Source organism: Nerophis ophidion, linkage group LG10 (genome assembly GCF_033978795.1).
Source record: "Nerophis ophidion isolate RoL-2023_Sa linkage group LG10, RoL_Noph_v1.0, whole genome shotgun sequence".
Classification (NCBI taxonomy): domain Eukaryota; kingdom Metazoa; phylum Chordata; class Actinopteri; order Syngnathiformes; family Syngnathidae; genus Nerophis; species Nerophis ophidion.
Window position 1 is genome coordinate 64,558,574 of NC_084620.1, and position 21,194 is coordinate 64,579,767.

The window sequence follows — 21,194 nt, forward strand, 5'->3', positions numbered from 1 at the left end:
CCCAACCGATACACAGGTGAGCGGTCCATCCTGGGTCCCGACGAGCGGTCCATCCTGGGCCTCGACTCTGGACAGCCAGTACTTCATCCATGGTCATCGGACCGGACCCCCTCCACAAGGGAGGGGGGGGGACATAGGAGAAAAAAGAAAGGAAGCGGCAGATCAACTGGTCTAAAAAGGAGGTCTATTTAAAGGCTAGAGTATACAGATGAGTTTTAAGGTGAGACTTAAATGCTTCTACTGAGGTAGCATCTCGAACTGGAGTACTGGAGCCCGAACGGAAAACGCTCTATAGCCCGCAGACTTTTTTTGGGCTCTAGGAATCACTAATAAGCCGGATCAATCAAAGGCACAGTGTTGTCAACTTGGCGACTTTCTCGCTAAATCTAGACTCTTGAACATGTGACTTTCTTTCTCAAAAACAACTAGCGACAAATCTCGCAACTTTTTTTTGGATGTTTGGCGACGTGAAAGGGCGTAACACACGAATGTCATTAACGTACAAGCAGTAATGTGAGCCTTTCCTCTCAGTCCCCTGTCTCCTAAATGTCTTCTCTTCGACAGCTTGTACTGGAAACACATTTTGTTGTACTTTTAAGTGCAATGACAATAAACTCCATTCCATTGTTGTCAAGGCTGAGAGGAGACGCACACACACTGTGTGCAAAGCTGCTGCTGCTTCTGCCTTGGTTGAGTTGTAAATGTACATGTTTCATCACTGTCACGCTTCAAATAAAAACAAACTTATTGTTCGCATCAATGACCCAATCAATAGATTTGTTTCCCTTGGGAATACCTCAACCTTTCAGTGTATTGATCAAATTTGATACTCTTACATTTAATAATGTATGACAAAGAAAAATACAACTCAGTTGAAGAAAATTAATTTACGGTTCTAATCACAATTTGCAATTTTTTAACTCACATCTTCTTTTCTTTTGGTTTATGGATTGCAATGCCTAGAAGTTGATAGTTCTACAATTTGCCAATAAATAACACAGGAACCGCCCGTTTTGTGTGTAGGGCTGAGCGATATATCGAGTTTGTAAGAGATATTGATATGTTTTTAAACAAGATATGCATTAAGAAAATATCGATATAATTTATTTCACATTAATTGGGCTGCTAAACCGCTCCCTTTCATCCTTCCAAGACGTGTTTGCATGTATAAGAACATCCATGATTGCTCGGTTGTTTACTATGATGAGTCACGATTGGTTAGGGACAGGCCAATCAGAGGCACAATAGAGCAAATGTATTTTTTTTATCTGAGTTTGATACATTTTGCATTATTTGCACAGCTAAGTGATTGTTTTATCATGTTTGTAGTTTTTATTTCTTGTTTAGCACTTAGCAATACTGCTTAGTTGCTGTATCTGCTTATCACTCAGGTTCTAAAACTTGTAGATCATCCCCCTTATATTCAGGCTAAAAAAACATACGGTTCTGGATCATCATTTGTCCCAATATAGTCTTACTTGTCTCTCATGAAGTCTGCCATGAGTAGCAGTGTTGTTGTTGAATGAAATAGTAAGTTGTGATGCGTCTGTGATATTATCGGTGCGGCGTCTTCAGTAATGTGGACGCTGTGGTAAAGACGGAGCTGAGCCGAAAGGCAAAGCTCTCAATTTACCGGTCGATCTACAGTCCCATCCTCACCTATGGTCATGAGCTTTGGGTTATGACCGAAAGGACAAGATCACGGGTAGGAGCGGCCAAAATGAGTTTCCTCCGCCGGGTGGCGGGTCTCTACCTAAGTGAAAGGGTGAGGAACTCAGAGTAAAGCCCTTGCTCCTCCACATCGAGCGGAACCAGATGAGGTGGTTCAGGCATCTGCTCAGGATGCCACCCGAACGCCTCCCATAGGAGGTGTTTAGGGCACGTCCGACCGGCAGGAGGTCACGGGGAAGACTAAGGACACGTTGGGAAGACTATGTCTCCCGGCTGGCCTGGGAATGCCTCGGGATCCCCCGGGAGGAGCTGGACAAAGTGGCTGGGGAGAAGGAAGTCTGGGCTTCCCTGCTTAGGCTGCTGCCCCCGCGACCCGACCGCGGATAAGCGGAAAAAAATGGATGGGTGGATGGTGTCTGTGAAATAATACACATCTCTATGTTTAAAATGAGAACAATATGTAAATATTACATGTTATCATGACTGTGCCTGTTACTACATTACTTACATATATACTTACAGCATGTATAAAAACAAATATCGAGGGTTTTGGATAGAGTGAATTCCATTGACTCCATTGTTAGCTGACTTTTGCTGGTGTATATTTAATCAATGAAATTCCTTAATTTAACCGGATAAAAAACCAAATGAGATTAAAATCTCTTTTTCAAGACTGACTTGGCCAAGGGGAAAGCAAAACGAATTTACAGAATCACATATAACAACAACAAAAACAGCAGCTGTCACACACCACAGTTAAAAATAATAATAAAATACTTGCAACATTAACATTAAAACATGCGATGGGTCAAACAATTTTTCAGTAAAAACAAGTACAATGCCCAATAGAACTGGATTCTTGATCCTTTAAGATTGACTGAAATTTCCCCTAAGTCAGGGGTAGGGAACCTATGGCTCTAGAGCCAGATGTGGCTCTTTTGATGACTGCATCTGGCTCTCTGATACATCTTAGCTGACATTGCTTAACACCAGACTTGCGGCCCGTTATGCTTTTCAATCAGGCCCGTTGGACATTCCCAAATAATTTTTTCAGATATTCAAAATGGAAATTATAGCTGCCATTAGGGTGTGCAGTGATGTTTTCAAATTACAGTGAGTCTTGAACTATACAAAGTATTTCGAAGGTTGAAATCTGCTCTTTTGCATGATATACTAGTTACTATGGTAATCTAATTAGTTACTATGCTAATCTAATTTGTTACTGTGGTTATCTAAGTCACGGCAGCTCAGACGAGGCACAAAGCAGTGTGGGTGGTGAGCGTTTCCACAGTGTTTCCAGAGCAGTCAACCTGAAATGCGGGTGTCAGGGACACACGCGGAAAGACATTTTTACAACAAAGTTCTAAAGCTTAGTGATGTATCAGATTGTAAGTGTTTTTTTTTTACCCTTCACTTTCATATTTCGCTGTGGTTGTTGCATTTTTGTTGCATTGTTTGATTGTAAAATATGTCGATCGAGAGGTGGTATGACGTTCATATGTTGTCAATATTCAGTGTTTTATCGTTCATAGTTTATATTGTAAATCCCACATGCTTTATTTTTATGTACATTCTGGGTGTCTCGTTCAGTAAAAAAAAATGTAAAATACCATTCCGTTTTTTTAAGACAGTCTCTCATAACTTTTTTAGCATTCGATCAGACATTATTGTGAGTTTTTGTATTAGTGTTCCTAAAAATCAGATAAACCGGCCCTCAGACACATTTTTTTCTGTAATTCTGCTGGTAATAAGTATTAAAAATAACTAGGGGTGGGCAAATTAATGCGTTTAATTACGAGTTAACTCATCAATCTATTAACGCCGACAATTATTTTATCGCACATTTGCGTATGTTGTTTACATGCTTTTATTTTGTTAACGCCTTTTCATAACAAGATGGCGTCGCCCGGACGAGGGGCTCTTGGTAAAGATGGAACATTTGGCAAAAATACTGGAAAATTCTGCAAATTTCATGGCTGGCTTACAGCGTGGTCACTCCGGGATCACTTACGACCGCCAGACAATTCTGAATGTGGATACATCGGGCCGTTTTGGACTGAATGACGCGTGCTTGCTAGACCGGCTAGCTAGCATGCGAATACTTTGCCGGCTACATCCAGCGGCCTGTGAAGCAGCGGAGTATTTGTGTTGTCTGTCTATTTATGAATAATGCAGACGAGGAGTGTTAGCTGAGTTCTTAATGTTTACTTTCAGAGCGTGCATATCACAACATACAAGTTGCAGTCATGGTGACACAACCTATACCGGGCTACCGCGCATGCTCGTCAATTTTGTTGCATGCTGGGTAGGGTAGTTCTTTTTTTCCCTGGCTCATAACATCACAATATAGTACCATGTATATGCGTTCAGTTTATCAAAGCACCAAGCAAACAATCGGAAAATTCCCATCATATTAATTCCTAGATATGGTCATAATTATTTTAAGTGCACTACGCAGAATAAACACAACATTATTAATATGGCTACTACGGATAATTTGATCAAAAATTCCCTAAAACAGCCCACTACCTATAATATAGGTTTTTTAAACATAAGATCCCTGATAAAAAAAAAAAATGTTTCCGCTGTTAATTTAGAAATTGCCCGTTCAGATGTTATGATTGTGGCTCAGAGATTTGTATGTAGATCATATTTATTTTCCATAACAAACAGGATAACTTAAATACCCTGGCAGTGGTAGTAATAAGCTTAAATGTTTGTATTTACATTTTTTGAGTTGATTTTCATAAAATATGCTATTTAACTGCTACTGTTTAACAAGGACTGATTTAAATTGTGTTTGCACAACAAATGTTTTGGCTGCTTTTGTTCATGTGGGAGAATATTCCAATAAAGGTGCACTACACACTACTTTTGAATTCATTATTGGGCTTTGCGTATAAAATGCAGTTAATCGCGATTAATCGGAGAAATAGTGCAATTAACTTCGATTACAATTTTTAATCGTTGCCCAGCCCTAAAAATAACGTTGAAAATATAAAACATTCTCATGCATTTTAATCCATCCATCCATTTTTTACCACACCTGTTCAAGAAGTCGCATCATTGGTATGAAGTATTTTATTTATTATTGGTTAGCTTCACAATAAAAATTGTATTAAACAAAAATAAGACTTATTATACTCTAAAAATGTTGGTCTTACTTACTTTTCAGTGTTAAAAAATATTATATGGCTCTCACGGTAATACACTTTAAAATATTTGGCTTTGATGGCTCTCTCAGACAAAAAGGTTCCCGACCCCTGCCCTAAGTGATCAACTCTCGAAATTAAATTATTCACAAGTTAAATTGGAAAAAAAGAAAAGCATATGTGTATATGAGGGACGGCGTGGCGCAGTGGTAGAGTGGCCGTGCGCAACCCGAGGGTCCCTGGTTCAATTCTCACCTAGTACCAACCTCGTCACGTCCGTTGTGTCCTGAGCAAGACACCTCACCCTTGCTCCTGATGGGTGCGGGTTGGCGCCTTGCATGGCAGCTCCCTCCATCAGTGTGTGAATGTGTGTGTGAATGGGTAAATGTGGAAGTAGTGTCAAAGCGCTTTGAGTACCTTGAAGGTAGAAAAGCGCTATACAAGTACAACCCATTTATCATTTATTTACTTGCCTTACATAAGGATCTAAAAGGTAGGCTAAAATAAAAATAACAAATTGCATTTCCCTTTTAAGTAAACGTAGAAGCAATGGTTTGGCTTTCTGCCTTGTCGACAACCGCCTATGATGACCTCAGTCAGCCAGTTAGAGATGAGCATGTTCCACTTTGTAAACACATTGACATTCAAAAAGCGTCAGAAATATGGACAAAAGTCATAATTTAAGAACAATTTACCAGGATGTTGTGGTCTTTTATTTATTCCGTCCTAAATGGGACAATTTGTTCCCACTCCCGTTCAGTCTAAAGAATAATTTAGATTGGGAGAAAAGGTTGTTAAAAAGAAAGCCATTTCAAGTCCCCAAATGGATTCCCAACATGTATTTACTTTTTTTTTTTTTTCTTCAGAAAGCTTACTCAAGTAGAAGGTCCATTAGAGAGATGCAAGGATTAGGGAGTAGATTGATGTAGAGGAAGGAGAATGAAGCGATGTGATTACCACCGAGGCACATTTGCCACCATGCATTTTACACTTAGCATTTCTCGCCTCGCCGCTCACCCAAGTAGACCACAAACAAATTTGAGATTCGCCGCTCAAAATTCAAGCACTTTCCGTAAAAAGTGCACTTTATTGTGAGAAATATTTGATGATTCAGAATGCAGCAGTTTGTACTAACTCGCGAGTTTTCTTCTCATAGTGTGGCTGTACTGGTGTGTGTGGGTCCTAGCAAGCCGTAAAGCAGCTGCGGTGTCAGCGACCTCCGCTAAGTTGTCCATTAACCTTTAACACGCACACGCTCCCCGTCCTCGCCTTCTTCTGGCTGCTCGCACACAACACCAGCCTCGGCCTGCTTCAACTTGTGGACGGGTGGGCTTTATTATGCTTTTTTATGTTAAAAAAAGAAATACAAAAAAAGTCACATGATATTTGCTTACGGACTGAAATGTGACCGTCTGGCGGGCTGGCAGAGGCAGGCGCTTGCCGGGTAGATAGGAGAGAAGATCTGCGTGCAGGTTATTAACTGAAGCCAGATAAGAGAATATGAGGTAGGAATAGACTGGCTGGCCACAATATTAGATCCAATATTAAAAGACTTAGCCAGACTGAAGGGAGCACGGTGACATAAGCTGTCCACCAATGTGCTTGAGAGAGTAGTAGATTATATTAACGGTCAATTTGGAGTCTATAATTGGTCGCGCCCAGAGATGGTCTTCATATTCTGCCCGTCCCATGTGTCTGATTTAGGGTTGCCACCTCTCTGATGCTCATCAGGAAGTCTAGCCTTCAGTATGATATCAGGTTGTTGTTGTAAGGAAATAAATGAAATGACCAAACTTCACAGGGTGTGCGTTATGATTCAAATGTGATAACTTCCAACCCCCCCTGAAGGCACCCGTTCAGTTTTAGAGGCGGTTTGTTGTTCTGTCGAGGATGTTTGTCTTTATTGCATCAGCGTCGACTGCGCAGAGAGCAGGCACTTGTAATTTAATATCAAAGTTTTGTTCGCACACATACACTATGTGTGTTTGTTAACTTAGCCTCCAACCATTTATATTATTTGGACACCGAGGCCCCGTTTACACTGCACACCAAATCGGATTTTGTTTGCCCTCAAGTGACACAGCTCTCCAAAGTGTTTCAAATCTGATCTTTTCGCATCAGATTCAGGCCACATCAGGAGGTAGTCCAAATCCGATATGAATCGGATCTTTTCAAATGTCAATCAATCATCCATCCTTCCATTTTTCTACCGCTTGTCCCTTTTGGGCTCGCGGGGGGTCGCTGGAGCCTATCTCAGCTGCATTCGGGGCGGTAGGTGTGGTACACTCTGGACAAGTAATCGATCAAATTTACTGATACAGCTCTTAATCACAAATGTCTCAAAGGGCTGTACAAGCCACAACGACATCCTCGGCTCAGATCCCACATCAGGGCAAGAAAAATCTCAACCCAATGTTAACAAAAAGAAACCTTGGAAGGAAGTGAATTGTATTTATATAGCGCTTTTCTCTAGTGACTCAAAGCGTTTTACATAGTGAAACCCAATACCTATGTTACATTTAAACCAGTGCGGGAAGCACTGGGAGCAGGTGGGTAAAGTGTCTTGCTCAAGGACACAACGGCAGTGACTAGGACGGCAGAAGCGGGAATCGAACCTGCCACTCTACCAACCGAGCTATACCGCCCCAAATGCAGCAGGAACTGCAGATGTGGAGATCCCCCCATGGGTAACCGGTGCAATGGATCAATCAATCAATCAATGTTTACTTATATAGCCCTAAATAACTAGTGTCTCAAAGGGCTGCACAAACCACAACACAAACCACTACGACGTCCTCGGTAGGCCCACATAAGGGCAAGGAAAACTCACACCCAGTGGGACGTCGGTGACAATGATGACTATGAGAACCTTGGAGAGGACGAAAGCAATGGATGTCGAGCGGGTCTAACATGATACTGTGAAAGTTCAATCCATAATGGATCCAACACAGCCGCGAGAGTCCAGTCCAAAGCGGATCCAACACAGCAGCGAGAGTCCCGTTCACAGCGGAGCCAGCAGGAAGGAAACCATCCCAAGCGGAGCCAGATCAGCAGCGCAGAGATGTCCCCAGCCAATACACAGGCAAGCAGTACATGGCCACCGGACCCCCTCCACAAGGGAGAGTGGGACATAGGAGAAAAAGAAAAGAAACGGCAGATCAACTGGTCTAAAAAGGGAGTCTATTTAAAGGCTAGAGTATACAAATGAGTTTTAAGGTGAGACTTAAATTCTTCTACTGAGGTGGCATCTCGAACCGTTACCGGGAGGGCATTCCAGAGTACTGGAGCCTGAACGGAAAACGCTCTATACCCCGCAGACTTTTTTTGGGCTTCGGGAATCACTAATAAGCCGGAGTCTTTTGAACGCAGATTTCTTGCCGGGACATATGGTACAATACAATCGGCAAGATAGGATGGAGCTAGACCGTGTAGTATTTTATACGTAAGTAGTAAAACCTTAAAGTCACATCTTAAGTGCACAGGAAGCCAGTGCAGGTGAGCCAGTACAGGCGTAATGTGATCAAACTTTCTTGTTCTTGTCAAAAGTCTAGCAGCCGATGCCAAGTGAATACGGTTAGTAACGTCTTGAGAGTCCAGTCCATAAAGAGGTCAGCAGGGGATCCTCTTGCATGTAGACAGGTCGCAGAGACATCACCGACTGATGCATAATGAAAAGTCCAGTCCATAATGGGGATTAGCAGGGGATCATCATGAATGGAGACAAGTCAGCAGTGCAGAGACCTCACTAATTGATGTAAAGAGGAGTTGTTCACCCCAAGTTCCGATTCGGAACAGCTAGTGTGTCCTCCGTGGAGGCTGATCCGTGGTCACCTTAACCTCTACACGCAGGAGAGGGGGGCAGAGCAGAAAAGAGAGACAGCAGATCAACAGGTCTAAAAAGCGGTCTATTTAAAGGTTACAGTATACAAATGAGTTTTAAGATGGGTAACTAAGGTAACATTTCTAACTGTTATTGGTAGAGCATTCCAGAGTACTGGAGCTCGAATAGAAAACGTTCTAAAGCCTGCAGACTTTTTTGGGCTCTGGGAATCACTAATAAGCCAAAGTTCTTAGATTTCTGGCCGGGATATATGGTACAATACATTCACCAAGATAGGATGGAGCTAGACCGTTTAAGGTTTTACTACTTGCGTATAAAATACTAAAGTCGCATCTTAAGTTCACAGGAAGCCGGTGCAGGGGAGCCAGTATAGGAATATATTAGAGCTGTGAATCTTTGGGTGTCCCACGATTCGATTCAATATCGATTCTTGGGGTCACGATTCGATAATATATCGCTTTTTTTTTATTCGATTCGATTCGATTCTCGATTCAAAAACGATATTTTTCCGATTCAAAACGATTCTGTATTCATTCAATACATAGGATTTCAACAGGATCTACCCCAGTCTGCTGACATGCTAGCAGAGTAGTAGATTTAAAAAAATATATATATATTTTATAATTGTAAAGGACAATGTTTTATCAACTGATTGCAATAATGTAAATGTGTTTTAACTATTAAACCAACCAAAAATATGACTTATTTTATCTTTGTGAAAACATTGGACACAGTGTGTTGTCAAGCTTATGAGATGCGATGCAAGTGTAAGCCACTGTGACACTATTGTTCTTTGTTATTATTTTTATAAATGTCTAATGATAATGTGAGTGAGGGATTTTTAATCACTGCTTTGCTGAAATTATAATTATTATTGATACTGTTGTTGATAATATTCATTTTTGTTTCATTACTTGTGGTTTGTTCTGTGTCGTGTTTGTGTCTCCTCTCAATTGCTCTGTTTATTGCAGTTATGAGTGTTGCTGGGTCAGGTTTGGTTCTCATTTAAAAAAAAAGAGAATCGAGTCTGAATCGCACAACGTAAACGATTCGATTCGTTTTCGAATCGATTTTTTCCCACACCCCTAGTATATATATATATATATATATAGGTCTATAAAGGTATATACAGTATAGGCGTAATATGATCAAACTTTCTTGTTCTTGTCAAAAGTCTAGCAGCCACAATTTGTACCAACTGTAATCTTTTAATGCTAGACATAGGGAGACTTGAAATAAATACGTTACAGTAATCCAGACGACACGTAACGAACGCATAAATAATGATTTCAGCGTCAGTGGTGGACAAAATGGGACACATTTTAGCGATGTTAAATAGATGACAGAAGGCTGTTTTAGTAACACTCTTAATGTGTGACTCAAATGAGAGAGTTGGGTCAAAGATAATACCCAGATTCTTTACAGAGTCGCTTTGTGTAATTGTTTTGTTGTCAATTGTTAAGGTGTCAAATGTGACTTCAGTCTCAACGCAATGCAACCTGAATGCTATCCGTATCAATCAATCAATCAGTGTTTATTTATATAGCCCCAAATCACAAATGTCTCAAAGGACTGCACAAATCATTACGACTACAACATCCTCGGAAGAACCCGCAAAAGGGCAAGGAAAACTCACACCCAGTGGGCAGGGAGAATTCACATCCAGTGGGACGCCAGTGACAATGCTGACTATGAGAAACCTTGGAGAGAACCTCAGATGTGGGCAACCCCCCCCTCTAGGGGACCGAAAGCAATGGATGTCGAGCGGGTCTAACATGATGCTGTGAAAGTTCAATCCATAGTGGCTCCAACCCCGCCGCGAGAGTTCAGTTCAAAGCGGATCCAAGACAGCAGCGAGAGTCCCGTCCACAGGAGACCATCTCAAGCGGAGGCGGATCAGCAGCGTAGAGATGTCCCCAATCGATACAGGCGAGCGGTCCATCCTGGGTCCCGACGAGCGGTCCATCCTGGGTCTCGACTCTGGACAGCCAGTACTTCATCCATGGTCATCGGACCGGACCCCCTCCACAAGGGAGGGTGGGACATAGGAGAAAGAAAATAAGCGGCAGATCAACTGGTCTAAAAAGGAGGTCTATTTAAAGGCTAGAGTATACAGATGAGTTTTAAGGTGAGACTTGGATGCTTCTACTGAGGTAGCATCTCGAACTGTTACCGGGAGGGCATTCCAGAGTACTGGAGCCCGAAAGTATCTGACTTTGTTGTCAACTTTTGTGAGCTGCATCATTCGTGTGCTAGGTTATCAGAGCACAAGTCCATTTGTTCTTGCAACCAGCCTTGCTTCGTAATTTCCGGTTTCTCCCCCCCTCCCCAGAAAAAAATATCTTAAACATTTTATCGAACACATTTTCTATTGATATCGAGTATGTTTTTTTCGCAATATATGTTGCTATTATTTTATCGGCTCAGCCCTACCTCTAACTATAAAACATATTTTGTCAATCCAAAACATGTCGTGGGAGAAAAAAGCACAATGACTGCTGTAGCAAATCAATGATAAGCAGAAAATGTTCTGGTTTCATACAGACAAAGGAAATTAATTAATGAATAGATTAATAAATGAGATAAGTGAGATCGACAGGCGGATCGGTGCGGCGTCTTCAGTAATGCGGACGTTGTACCAATCCGTTGTGGTGAAGAAGGAGCTAAGCCGGAAGGCAAAGCTCTCAATTTACCGGTCGATCTACGTTCCCATCCTCACCTATGGTCATGAGCTTTGGGTCATGACCGAAAGGATAAGATCACGGGTACAAGCGGCCCAAATGAGTTTCCTCCGCCGTGTGGCGGGGCTCTCCCTTAGAGATAGGGTGAGAAGCTCTGCCATCCGGGAGGAACTCAAAGTAAAGCCGCTGCTCCTCTACATCGAGAGGAGCCAGATGAGGTGGTTCGGGCATCTGGTCAGTATGCCACCCGAACGCCTCCCTAGGGAGGTGTTTAGGGCACGTCCAACCGGTAGGAGGCCACGGGGAAGACCCAGGACACGTTGGGAAGACTATGTCTCCCGGCTGGCCTGGGAACGCCTCGGGATCCCCCGGGAAGAGCTAGGCGAAGTGGCTGGGGAGAGGGAAGTCTGGGTTTCCCTGCTTAGGCTGTTGCCCCCGCGGCCGCCCGACCTCGGCTAAGCGGAAGAAGATGGATGGATGGATGGATTAATAAATGCACAAATTACACAAATCATGTGATATGAACATCTATTAAAAAAATAAACATTAATTTTATTTTGATTTATGTGCTGCACAGTTTATCCCATCCATCCATCCATTTCCTACCGCTTATTCCCTTTCGGGGTCGCGGGGGGCGCTGGCGCCTATCTCAGCTACAATCGGGCGGAAGGCGGGGTACGCCCTGGACAAGTCGCCACCTCATCGCAGGCTGCACAGTCTATTTTAAACATTTTAAAAATACTTATTCTGACCGAAAAGGACAGGGTTAAAAATTGGTTACGGTGTTAATTTATTCTAAACAAGCATACATTTACAATACGATACATCTCATAATTACAGTCTCTCTTTACAGCACATCGGAAAAGCAGTAGGAAGAAGCAGCGCTTATTTAATAATCCGACTTCTTTTCTTTCATAACAATTACTAAAGCATTTGTTACTTACCATAATTTTCGGACTATAAGTCGCAGTTTTTTTCATAGTTTGGCCGGGGGTGCGACTTATACTCAGGAGCGACTTATGTGGGAAATTATTAACACATTAATGTAAAATATCAAATAATATTATTTAGCTCATTCACGTAAGAGACTAGACGTATAAGATTTCATGGGATTTATCGATTAGGAGTGACAGATTGTTTGGTAAACGTATAGCATGTTCTATATGTTATAGTTATTTGAAGGACTCTTACCATAATATGTTACGTTAACATACCAGGCACCTTACCTTCTCAGTTGGTTATTTATGCCTCATATAACGTACACTTATTCAGCCTGTTGTTCACTATTCTTTATGTATTTTAAATTGCCTTCCAAATGTCTATTCTTGGTGTTGGGTTTTATCAAATAAATTTCCCCCAAAAATGCGATTTATACTCCAGTGCCACTTATATGTTTTTTTCTTTCTTTATTATGCATTTTCGGCCGGTGCGACTTATACTCCCAAAAATACGGTACTCATTCTGCAACACAACTACAACTAAATCATTAATAAATAGACAAATGAGTAAGTGAATAATTATTTAATACACAATTAACATAAAATCACGTTTTCATGAATAAATGATTATGTAATTCATGGCTCACATTATGAGATCAATAAGATTATCACATTTTTTCACAAGAATCGAGATGTTTATCAGGATACATTTTTTTTTTGTACTTTGTGAAAACTTTGAGTTAGAACATTTTCTGAAACTGGATCATAGTAGTAGATTGTTTTTCTAATCCATGGCATAATAAAGGTCTTAAGTGTTGTACATGTACACCAGTGTTTTAAATTAGATTTTTCTCTAAGGTTATATGTCTTCTCTTTTGTTGAGAATAATTGTACATTGTCGGTAGGAAGTCTTAAAAGTTAATCGTTTAAATTTGATGTATTTCTCATGCACCTTTCTAAACTGAATTCAACGGTATAGCTCGGTTGGTAGAGCGGGCGTGCCAGCAACTTGAGGGTTGCAGGTTCGATTCCCGCTTCCGCCATCCTAGTCACTGCCGTTGTGTCCTTGGGCAAGACACTTTACCCACGTGCTTCCAGTGCCACCCACACTGGTTTAAATGTAACTTAGATATTGGGTTTCACTATGTAAAGCGCTTTGAGTCACTAGAGAAAAGCGCTATATAAATATAATTCACTTAAAAAAAAAATTCACATAATGTCAAATTTCAAAGTGTTTACAAAGGGTGAACTTAGAAAATAGGATTTTTTTCAATGATTTTCGTAGACAATTTCAAATTTCAAAGTGTTTACAAAGTGTGAACTTAGAAAATAGGACTTTTTTCAATTATTGTGTAAAAAAAATCCAGGAACTCACATTGGAGGAATTTTAAATAATTTATTTGTAAATTATGGTGGAAAATAAGTATTTGATTTTCGTAGAGCTTTTGTAAAAACTGAAAATCATCATCGTCATTTAGCCTTTGACGTAACTAAGGTATTCAAAAAACTGCTTATTATTGTTTTTTTTCCAGGCCTTCCCCACACTTTGAAGACTTGTATTTGACAGATAATGTTCCGTCTTGATGGAACATTGGTCAATCAGCAGATACAATTTATACACATACAGTGGGGCAAAAAATGATTTAGTCAGCCACCGATTGTGCAAGTTCTCCCACTTAAAATGATGACAGAGTTCTGTAATTTTCATCATAGGTACACTTTAACTGTGAGAGACAGAATGTGTAAAAAAAATCCACGAACTCACATTGGAAGCATTTTAAATAATTTATTTGTAAATTATGGTGGAAAATAAGTATTTGATTTTTGTAGAGCTTTTGTAAAAACTGAAAATCATCATCGTCATTTAGCCTTTGACGTAACTAAGGTATTCAAAAAACTGCTTATTATTGTTTTTTTTCCAGGCCTTCCCCACACTTTGAAGACTTGTATTTGACAGATAATGTTCCGTCTTCATGGCATCCTTTCACTACACGCACGTCTGATTCCATGATGTCCATTTTACAACTTTTTAAGGGTTACCTGCCAGCCAATGCAGAGAGGCGAGACAATGTCCTCCAGAGGAAGCGGCAGGAGTATTTCGGCTTCATCCAGCAGTACTACGACTCCCGCAATGACGAACACCATCAGGACACGTACAGACAGGTATATAAGTGCTCCCGCACCAACAAACACGACAACTGATTGGCCTTCCTGTTCCTTTTTAGTTGTTTGTTTCACGTTGCCTCACCTGTCTGACTCCTTCAAGGACGGAATGAGATACGGAAAACAAAAGCTTCCCTTTCCAATTACAAGAACCACATCTTTGTCTCGAACGTATTGCCTCGCGCGTGCATGTCTAAGTGCGAGTCGGCAGGATGGCACCCTGTAGAAAGGATCACTGAAAGCAGTTGTTTAACAAGTATTTTTGCACTGAGCCTATGTGATCCAACTCTACTCTGAGTTTATCCGGCTAGCCTCGAGCTTCAGTCTTGCTCAAATGAGCGCTGCTCTATGGCTTAGAAAATGAGCAAGTCTTACTTTAGCCTTCATGTCACCCTGATAGCAGACATACCATAGCAAACTTTCCACTTCATTTCTATAGCAAACTTTATTTCACATCAATTTTTTGCCAGTTTGTTTTCTTGATCACTTGAATCGTGTCTTGAAGCTTTTTTTATGCCTTTTTGCCAAGCTCGTCTGCTGACTAAGTGAGCACCAAATTTTTTTTTCTGTATCCCTCTGGCACTATACTTGATAGCTTGGTGTGTGCATGTACAGTATTGATAGGGCAGGGGTCGGGAACTTCAGTAATGCGGACGTTGTACCGATCCGTTGTGGTGAAGAAAGAGCTGAGCCGGAAGGCAAAGCTCTCAATTTACCGGTCGATCTACGTTCCCATCCTCACCTATGGTCATGAGCTTTGGGTCATGACCGAAAGGATAAGATCACGGGTACAAGCGGCCCAAATGAGTTTCCTCCGCCGTGTGGCGGGGCTCTCCCTTAGAGATAGGGTGAGAAGCTCTGCCATCCGGGAGGAACTCAAAGTAAAGCCGCTGCTCCTTCACATCGAGAGGAGCCAGATGAGATGGTTCGGGCATCTGGTCAGGATGCCACCCGAACGCCTCCCTAGGGAGGTGTTTAGGGTACGTCCAACCGGTAGGAGGCCACGGGGAAGACCCAGGACACGTTGGGAAGACTATGTCTCCCGGCTGGCCTGGGAACGCCTCGGGATCCCCCGGGAAGAGCTAGACGAAGTGGCTGGGGAGAGGGAATTCTGGGTTTCCCTGCTTAGGCTGTTGCCCCCGCGACCCGACCTCGGATAAGCGGAAGATGATGGATGGATGGATGGGTCGGGAACCTTTTTGGCTGAGAGAGCCATAAAAGCCAAATATTTTAAATGTATTTTCGTGAGAGCCGAAAACACTGAATACAACAAAATGCATGCATTTTTAATTAATAACATTTTTAGAGTACATTAAGACTTATCATTTTTAAAAGCATTTTTATTCTGAAGCTAACCAATAATAAATAAAATACTTCTTACCAATAATGCGACTTCTTGAACAGGTGCGGTAGAAAATGGATGGCTGGATTAAAATGCATGAGAATGTTTTATATTTTGAACGTTATTTTTAACACTGTGATTACCAGCAAAATTATTAATTACTTATCGTGTTAAGCAATGTCAGCTAAGGTTTATCTGAGAGCCAGATGCAGTCATCAAGAGAACCACATCTGGCTCTAGAACCATAGGTTCCCTACCCCTGTGATAGGGTGTATCAGTGTTCTTGTTCAACAATGTTATTTTCGTGTTCACAGAGGTCAGTTGGAATGTGTCCAACTGTTCCTGTACCTGGTCTTCTATCTGTCCGTCTGTCTCCTTTCAATATCTTGTTTATGTTTTTGGCAGCTTTCTTAGACAGATTTAGCGTGTCAGCATTTGTCTGGAGATGTTGAAGAAATCCTACTGTGTATTTTCTTTTTACCATCTAAAAGGAAAATGGTGTCGTATATTTGAAAAGCTTCATAATGCTACAGCTCGACCTGATTATTGGCTGCGATATTTTACATTTTTTTGGTTGGTCAATCAGCAGATACAATTTATACTCATACAGTGGGGCAAAAAATGATTTAGTCAGCCACCGATTGTGCAAGTTCTCCCACTTAAAATAATGACAGAGATCTGTCATTTTCATCATAGGTACACTTCAACTGTGAGAGACAGAATGTGTAAAAAAAAAATCCAGGAACTCACATTGTAGGAATTTTAAATAATTTATTTGTAAATTATGGTGGAAAATAAGTATTTGTTTAACCATTCAAAGCTCTCATTGATGGAAGGAGGTTTTGGCTCAAAATCTCACGATACATGGCCCCATTCATTCTTTCCTTAACACGGATCAATCGTCCTGTCCCCTTAGCAGAAAAACAGCCCCAAAGCATGGTGTTTCCACCCCCATGCTTCACAGTAGGTATGGTGTTCTTGGGATGCAACTCAGTATTCTTCTTCCTCCAAACACGACGAGTTGAGTTTATACCAAAATGGATACATGGATGATACAACAGAGGATTGGGAGAATGACATGTGGTCAGATGAAACCAAAAAATAACTTTTTGGTATAAACTCAACTCGTCGTGTTAGGAATCGATATAGAAATAAATAAGAACCACGATTTGGATGCGAATCAAGTTCTTATTTTCATGTAATTTTATTTTTGTAGCTATTTTGTGCCGGGTTTTCTATTTGTTCCACATCAAAAGACTTGACATTAACGACAGTGGCTGTGGGCAACCCCTTAAATCAGGAGTGTCAAACTCATTTTAGATCGGGGGCCACATGGAGAAAATTCTTACTCCCAAGTGGGCCGGAGTGGTAATATCCCTGCACGATAACTTAAAAATAAAGACGCCTTCAGATAGTTTTCTGTGTTTGGAAATAGAAAAAGTACTTTCTGAAAATGTACAAATCATAATGTTGTTGTTGTTTTACACTTACATGTTGCGGTTTATTTGTTGTTATTTATATTTTCTGAATGAATGATGTGATAATGTTCATCAGTCAACTCATTGGTGTTCATTTTCAATCAATCAAGATAAAAAAATATCTAAATGAAAATTACAGTATGCTATGTATGTAGTTTGATCATTTTCCTCGATTGATGTACAAAACATCATGTGGTTTATTTTGTACATATGTACCATCATCTACAGCAGGGGTCGGGAACCTTTTTGGCTGAGAGAGCCGAGAAGCCAAATATTTTAAAATGTATTTCTGTAAGAGCCATATAATATTTTTTTTAATACTGAACACAAATAAACGCGTGCATTTTTAAGTAAGAGCAACATTTCTATACTACGATAGGTCTCTTATTCTTTGTAATAACATTGTTATTCTGAAGCTAACTGTGGAGGGGGGCGTGGCCTGCGGGCCTACAGCGAAGCGGGGTGTTGCCAGGATCAGCCTCGAAATCAGCGACAGGTGCATAGATGGCCCATCTCGGCCTTGTTATCTAATCACCTGCCGCTCGGTTATAAGCAGCAGCCAGGAGGAGAGACAGGGTTGGAGCTGGAGCCAGAGTGCGAGTGAGAACGAAAGAGAAAAATACATCTGCTGGAAAGCAACTGAGATACTTATTGAAAAATATAACAATATTGCAACCCTGAAACAGGCTCTCATGTCAGTGCTTGGTGGTCTGAAGAACCCCCAGGAGGGCAAGCCCCAGACTAACCAATAGATAAATAACTTCATACCATTAACGCAACTTCTTAAACAGGTGCGGTAGGAAACGGATGGATGTATTAAAAATGCATGAGAATGTTTTATATTTTGAAGATTATTTTTAACACTGTGAGAACAAGTGGAATTATTCATTACTTATCGTGTTAAGCAACGTCAGCTCAGATGTATCTGAGAGCCAGACGCATTCATCAAAAGAGCCACATCTGGCTCTAGAGCCATAGGTTCCCTACCCCTGATCTACAGAGATACAAAGAATTGCTATTGCAACATCCAGTAGACACATGTAGAACAGCTGTTTCCTTCATTCAAAAATTTCAGGTTAATTTGTATACTTAGCAAACTCCTCCCGCGGGCCGTACGTTTGACACCCCTGCCTTCAATAATTTTTTTTCGGTAATCACCTTAAAAAATCGGCATAAAAATTCCAGAATGCGTGGAATACAAAGTTTTTAGTCTCCGGCTAATGCCTTAAGTTGTACCTCAAGCTACCTACCTAAAGTTTTTAAAATGCACAGGAGGAAATTAAAACCAAGCAATTATTCCTCAGCAAGACTGATAGACCGGATTTGCCATTTTATTTTATGGGGCATTCGGGACCGCACACCCACGCCATAAACTAAATCCTGCTGCAAGGTGCGGAGAGTGATTGCATTGACGCTGCAATGCACACAGACGTTTTCGTCAATGCCATTCACCCCCCCCCCCCCCCCCCCCTCAATAGTGATATCAACAACTTCTACCTCTCTCTTTGGAATTTGCAGCGGTGTGTGAATGTTTGTGTGTCTAAAACATTCTCTCCCATGTTGCTGTCAGATCCAAATAGACATTCCTAGGATGAGTCCCGAGTCTTTGGTGCTCCAGCCAAAGGTGACAGAGGTAAGGGCGGACAGGACTGTGAGTAGTCTGTAACAACAACAACAAATCAGTCTCAGTGGGCTTGTCTCCAGCCGCTGTCCTGCATCCCTTCTGACAATTCTGTCCGCCTGTCACGTTGCTCGTCTGCTGTGGGGAGGACGCTCTGAAAAGTTACGCCGGAGGACGCCGACCCACTAACTGTTGCACCTCGCTGTCTGATCCGTGCTAACCTGCCCCGTTGCTTCAGTTTGTCTTTTATTTCTCTCCCTTTCTGTCTCTGCAGATTCACATTGACATACCGAGAACTAATCCTCTTATTCCTCTCTTTCAACAAGCTTCTGTCCAAGAGGTGAGATCTTCCTCCTTCAAGCCCTTGCACGCATGTCACCTCAGCCAGCAGGGCTTGCTTACACTCTTATTTTGAACTTTGAAGATTTACTAGGGCTGGACAATACATAAGATTTCGATTTTGGCTTCTCATGATCATACAAATATTGTAGCGGTAATCAGAAACAACAAATAATGGGCCGCGAATGCACATTCTTAAGGTTGAAACGTGGATGGGAGTGAACACAAGACCAGGTCTACTAGAAGTTTAGGACCTCACCATGGTTGTTGCTTTTTATCGGACACACCACCAGTATGTCTAATCAATAATCACTAAACTCAAGAAAACAAGTGTAGTATTTTTGTGTTAACATAGTCGCAGAAATTGCCAATAAAAAGGAATATGCTTTTAAATGCAGATTACCAGGGAATTTGACGTAGATGTGAGTAAAATGCTGTTATTGTAAGGAGAATAACGTTTCCAGTAGGACTGTGACTCTGTGGGCACCACACAATTCGATTGGATTGTTGAGGGTAAAAATTAGATTCCGAATAAAGTCTCGATTCAAAATCAATACTTTGCCAGTTCTACGATTAACTACATTCCTCTATAAAATGGAAAAACAGCTCTAATAAATTTTTATATCACCTAAAAGAAAATTACCCAAACATTTAATAAAGTCAAATACAAAGAAGGCTAGAGAAGTATCCAACACTTTTATTTCATAAAGTCAATCTGTACAGCAGACATGATCATCTCTAGCAACAATATGATTAGCTTTAGTGGCAGGACAGGAAAAAAATAAAGAAAATATACATTTTCGAATTTTTAAAAATTGATTATGAATGGTTACAAATAAAATTAGCGATTAATTCGAAAACCGATTTGTTTTTGACACCTTTAGTTTCTGGTACCTCTTTTTATCGGACACACCACCAGTATGTCTCATCAATAATCACTAAACTCAAGAAAACAAGTGTAGTATTTCTGAGTTAACATAGTCGCAGAATTTGCCAATAAAAAGGAATATGCATTTAAATGCAGATTACCAGGGAATTTGACGTAGATGTGAGTAAAATGCTGTTATTGTAAGCAGAATAACGTTTCCAGTAGGACTGTGAATCTTTGGGCACCACACAATTCGATTGGATTGTTAGATTCAGAATAAAGTCTCGATTCAAAATCAATACTTTGCCAGTTCTACGATTAACTACATTCCTCCATAAAATGGAAAAACAGCTCTAATAGATTTTTATATCACCTAAAAGAAACCTGGTGTTGTAAAAAAGAAAATTACCCAAACATTTAATAAAGTCAAATACAAATAAGGCTAGAGAAGTATCCAACACTTTTATTTCGTAAAGTCAATCTGTACAGCAGACATGATCATCTCTAGCAACAATATGATTAGCTTTAGTGGCAGGACAGGAAAAAAATAAAGAAAATATACATTTTCGAATTTTAAAAAATTGATTATGAATGGTTACAAATAAGATTTGCGATTAAATAAATCACAAGGGTTAATGCGTTAACATTGATAGCCTTAATTTGAAGTTGACTTTTGGTGGTACAATAACCACTAGGGATGTGGGGAAAAAATCGATTCGAATACGAATCGAATCGTTTACATTGTTAAAAAATCGATTTTTTTTCATTTAAAAAAAAAAAAAAATTTTTTTTTTTTTTAAATCAATCCAACAAACAACTACACAGCAATACCATAACAATGCAATCCAATTCCAAAACCAAACCTGACCCAGCAACACTCAGAACTGCAATAAACAGAGCAATTGAGAGGAGACACAAACACGACACAGAACAAACCAAAAGTAATGAAACAAAAATGAATATTATCAACAACAGTATCAATATTAGTTATAATTTCAACATAGCAGTGATTAAAAATCCCTCATTGTCATTATCATTAGACATTTATAAAAATAAAAAGAACAATAGTGTCACAGTGGCTTACACTTGCATCGCATCTC

At 40.6% G+C, this 21,194-nt stretch overlaps 1 protein-coding gene across 3 annotated transcripts in view; it reads left to right on the forward strand.

The window, feature by feature from the left end:
* Positions 1–21,194, forward strand: part of tbc1d22a (TBC1 domain family, member 22a) — a 348,296-nt gene that overhangs the window by 74,410 nt on the left and 252,692 nt on the right. The window contains exons 7-8 of one of the 3 annotated variants that reach the window (XM_061914479.1): positions 14,318–14,446; positions 18,837–18,899. In XM_061914479.1, coding sequence (XP_061770463.1) covers positions 14,318–14,446; positions 18,837–18,899 — 192 coding nt within the window. Of the gene's footprint in view, positions 1–14,317; positions 14,447–18,836; positions 18,900–19,161; positions 19,228–21,194 lie in introns of all 3 variants that reach the window. The other 2 variants (XM_061914478.1, XM_061914480.1) reach the window with 2 other exon arrangements.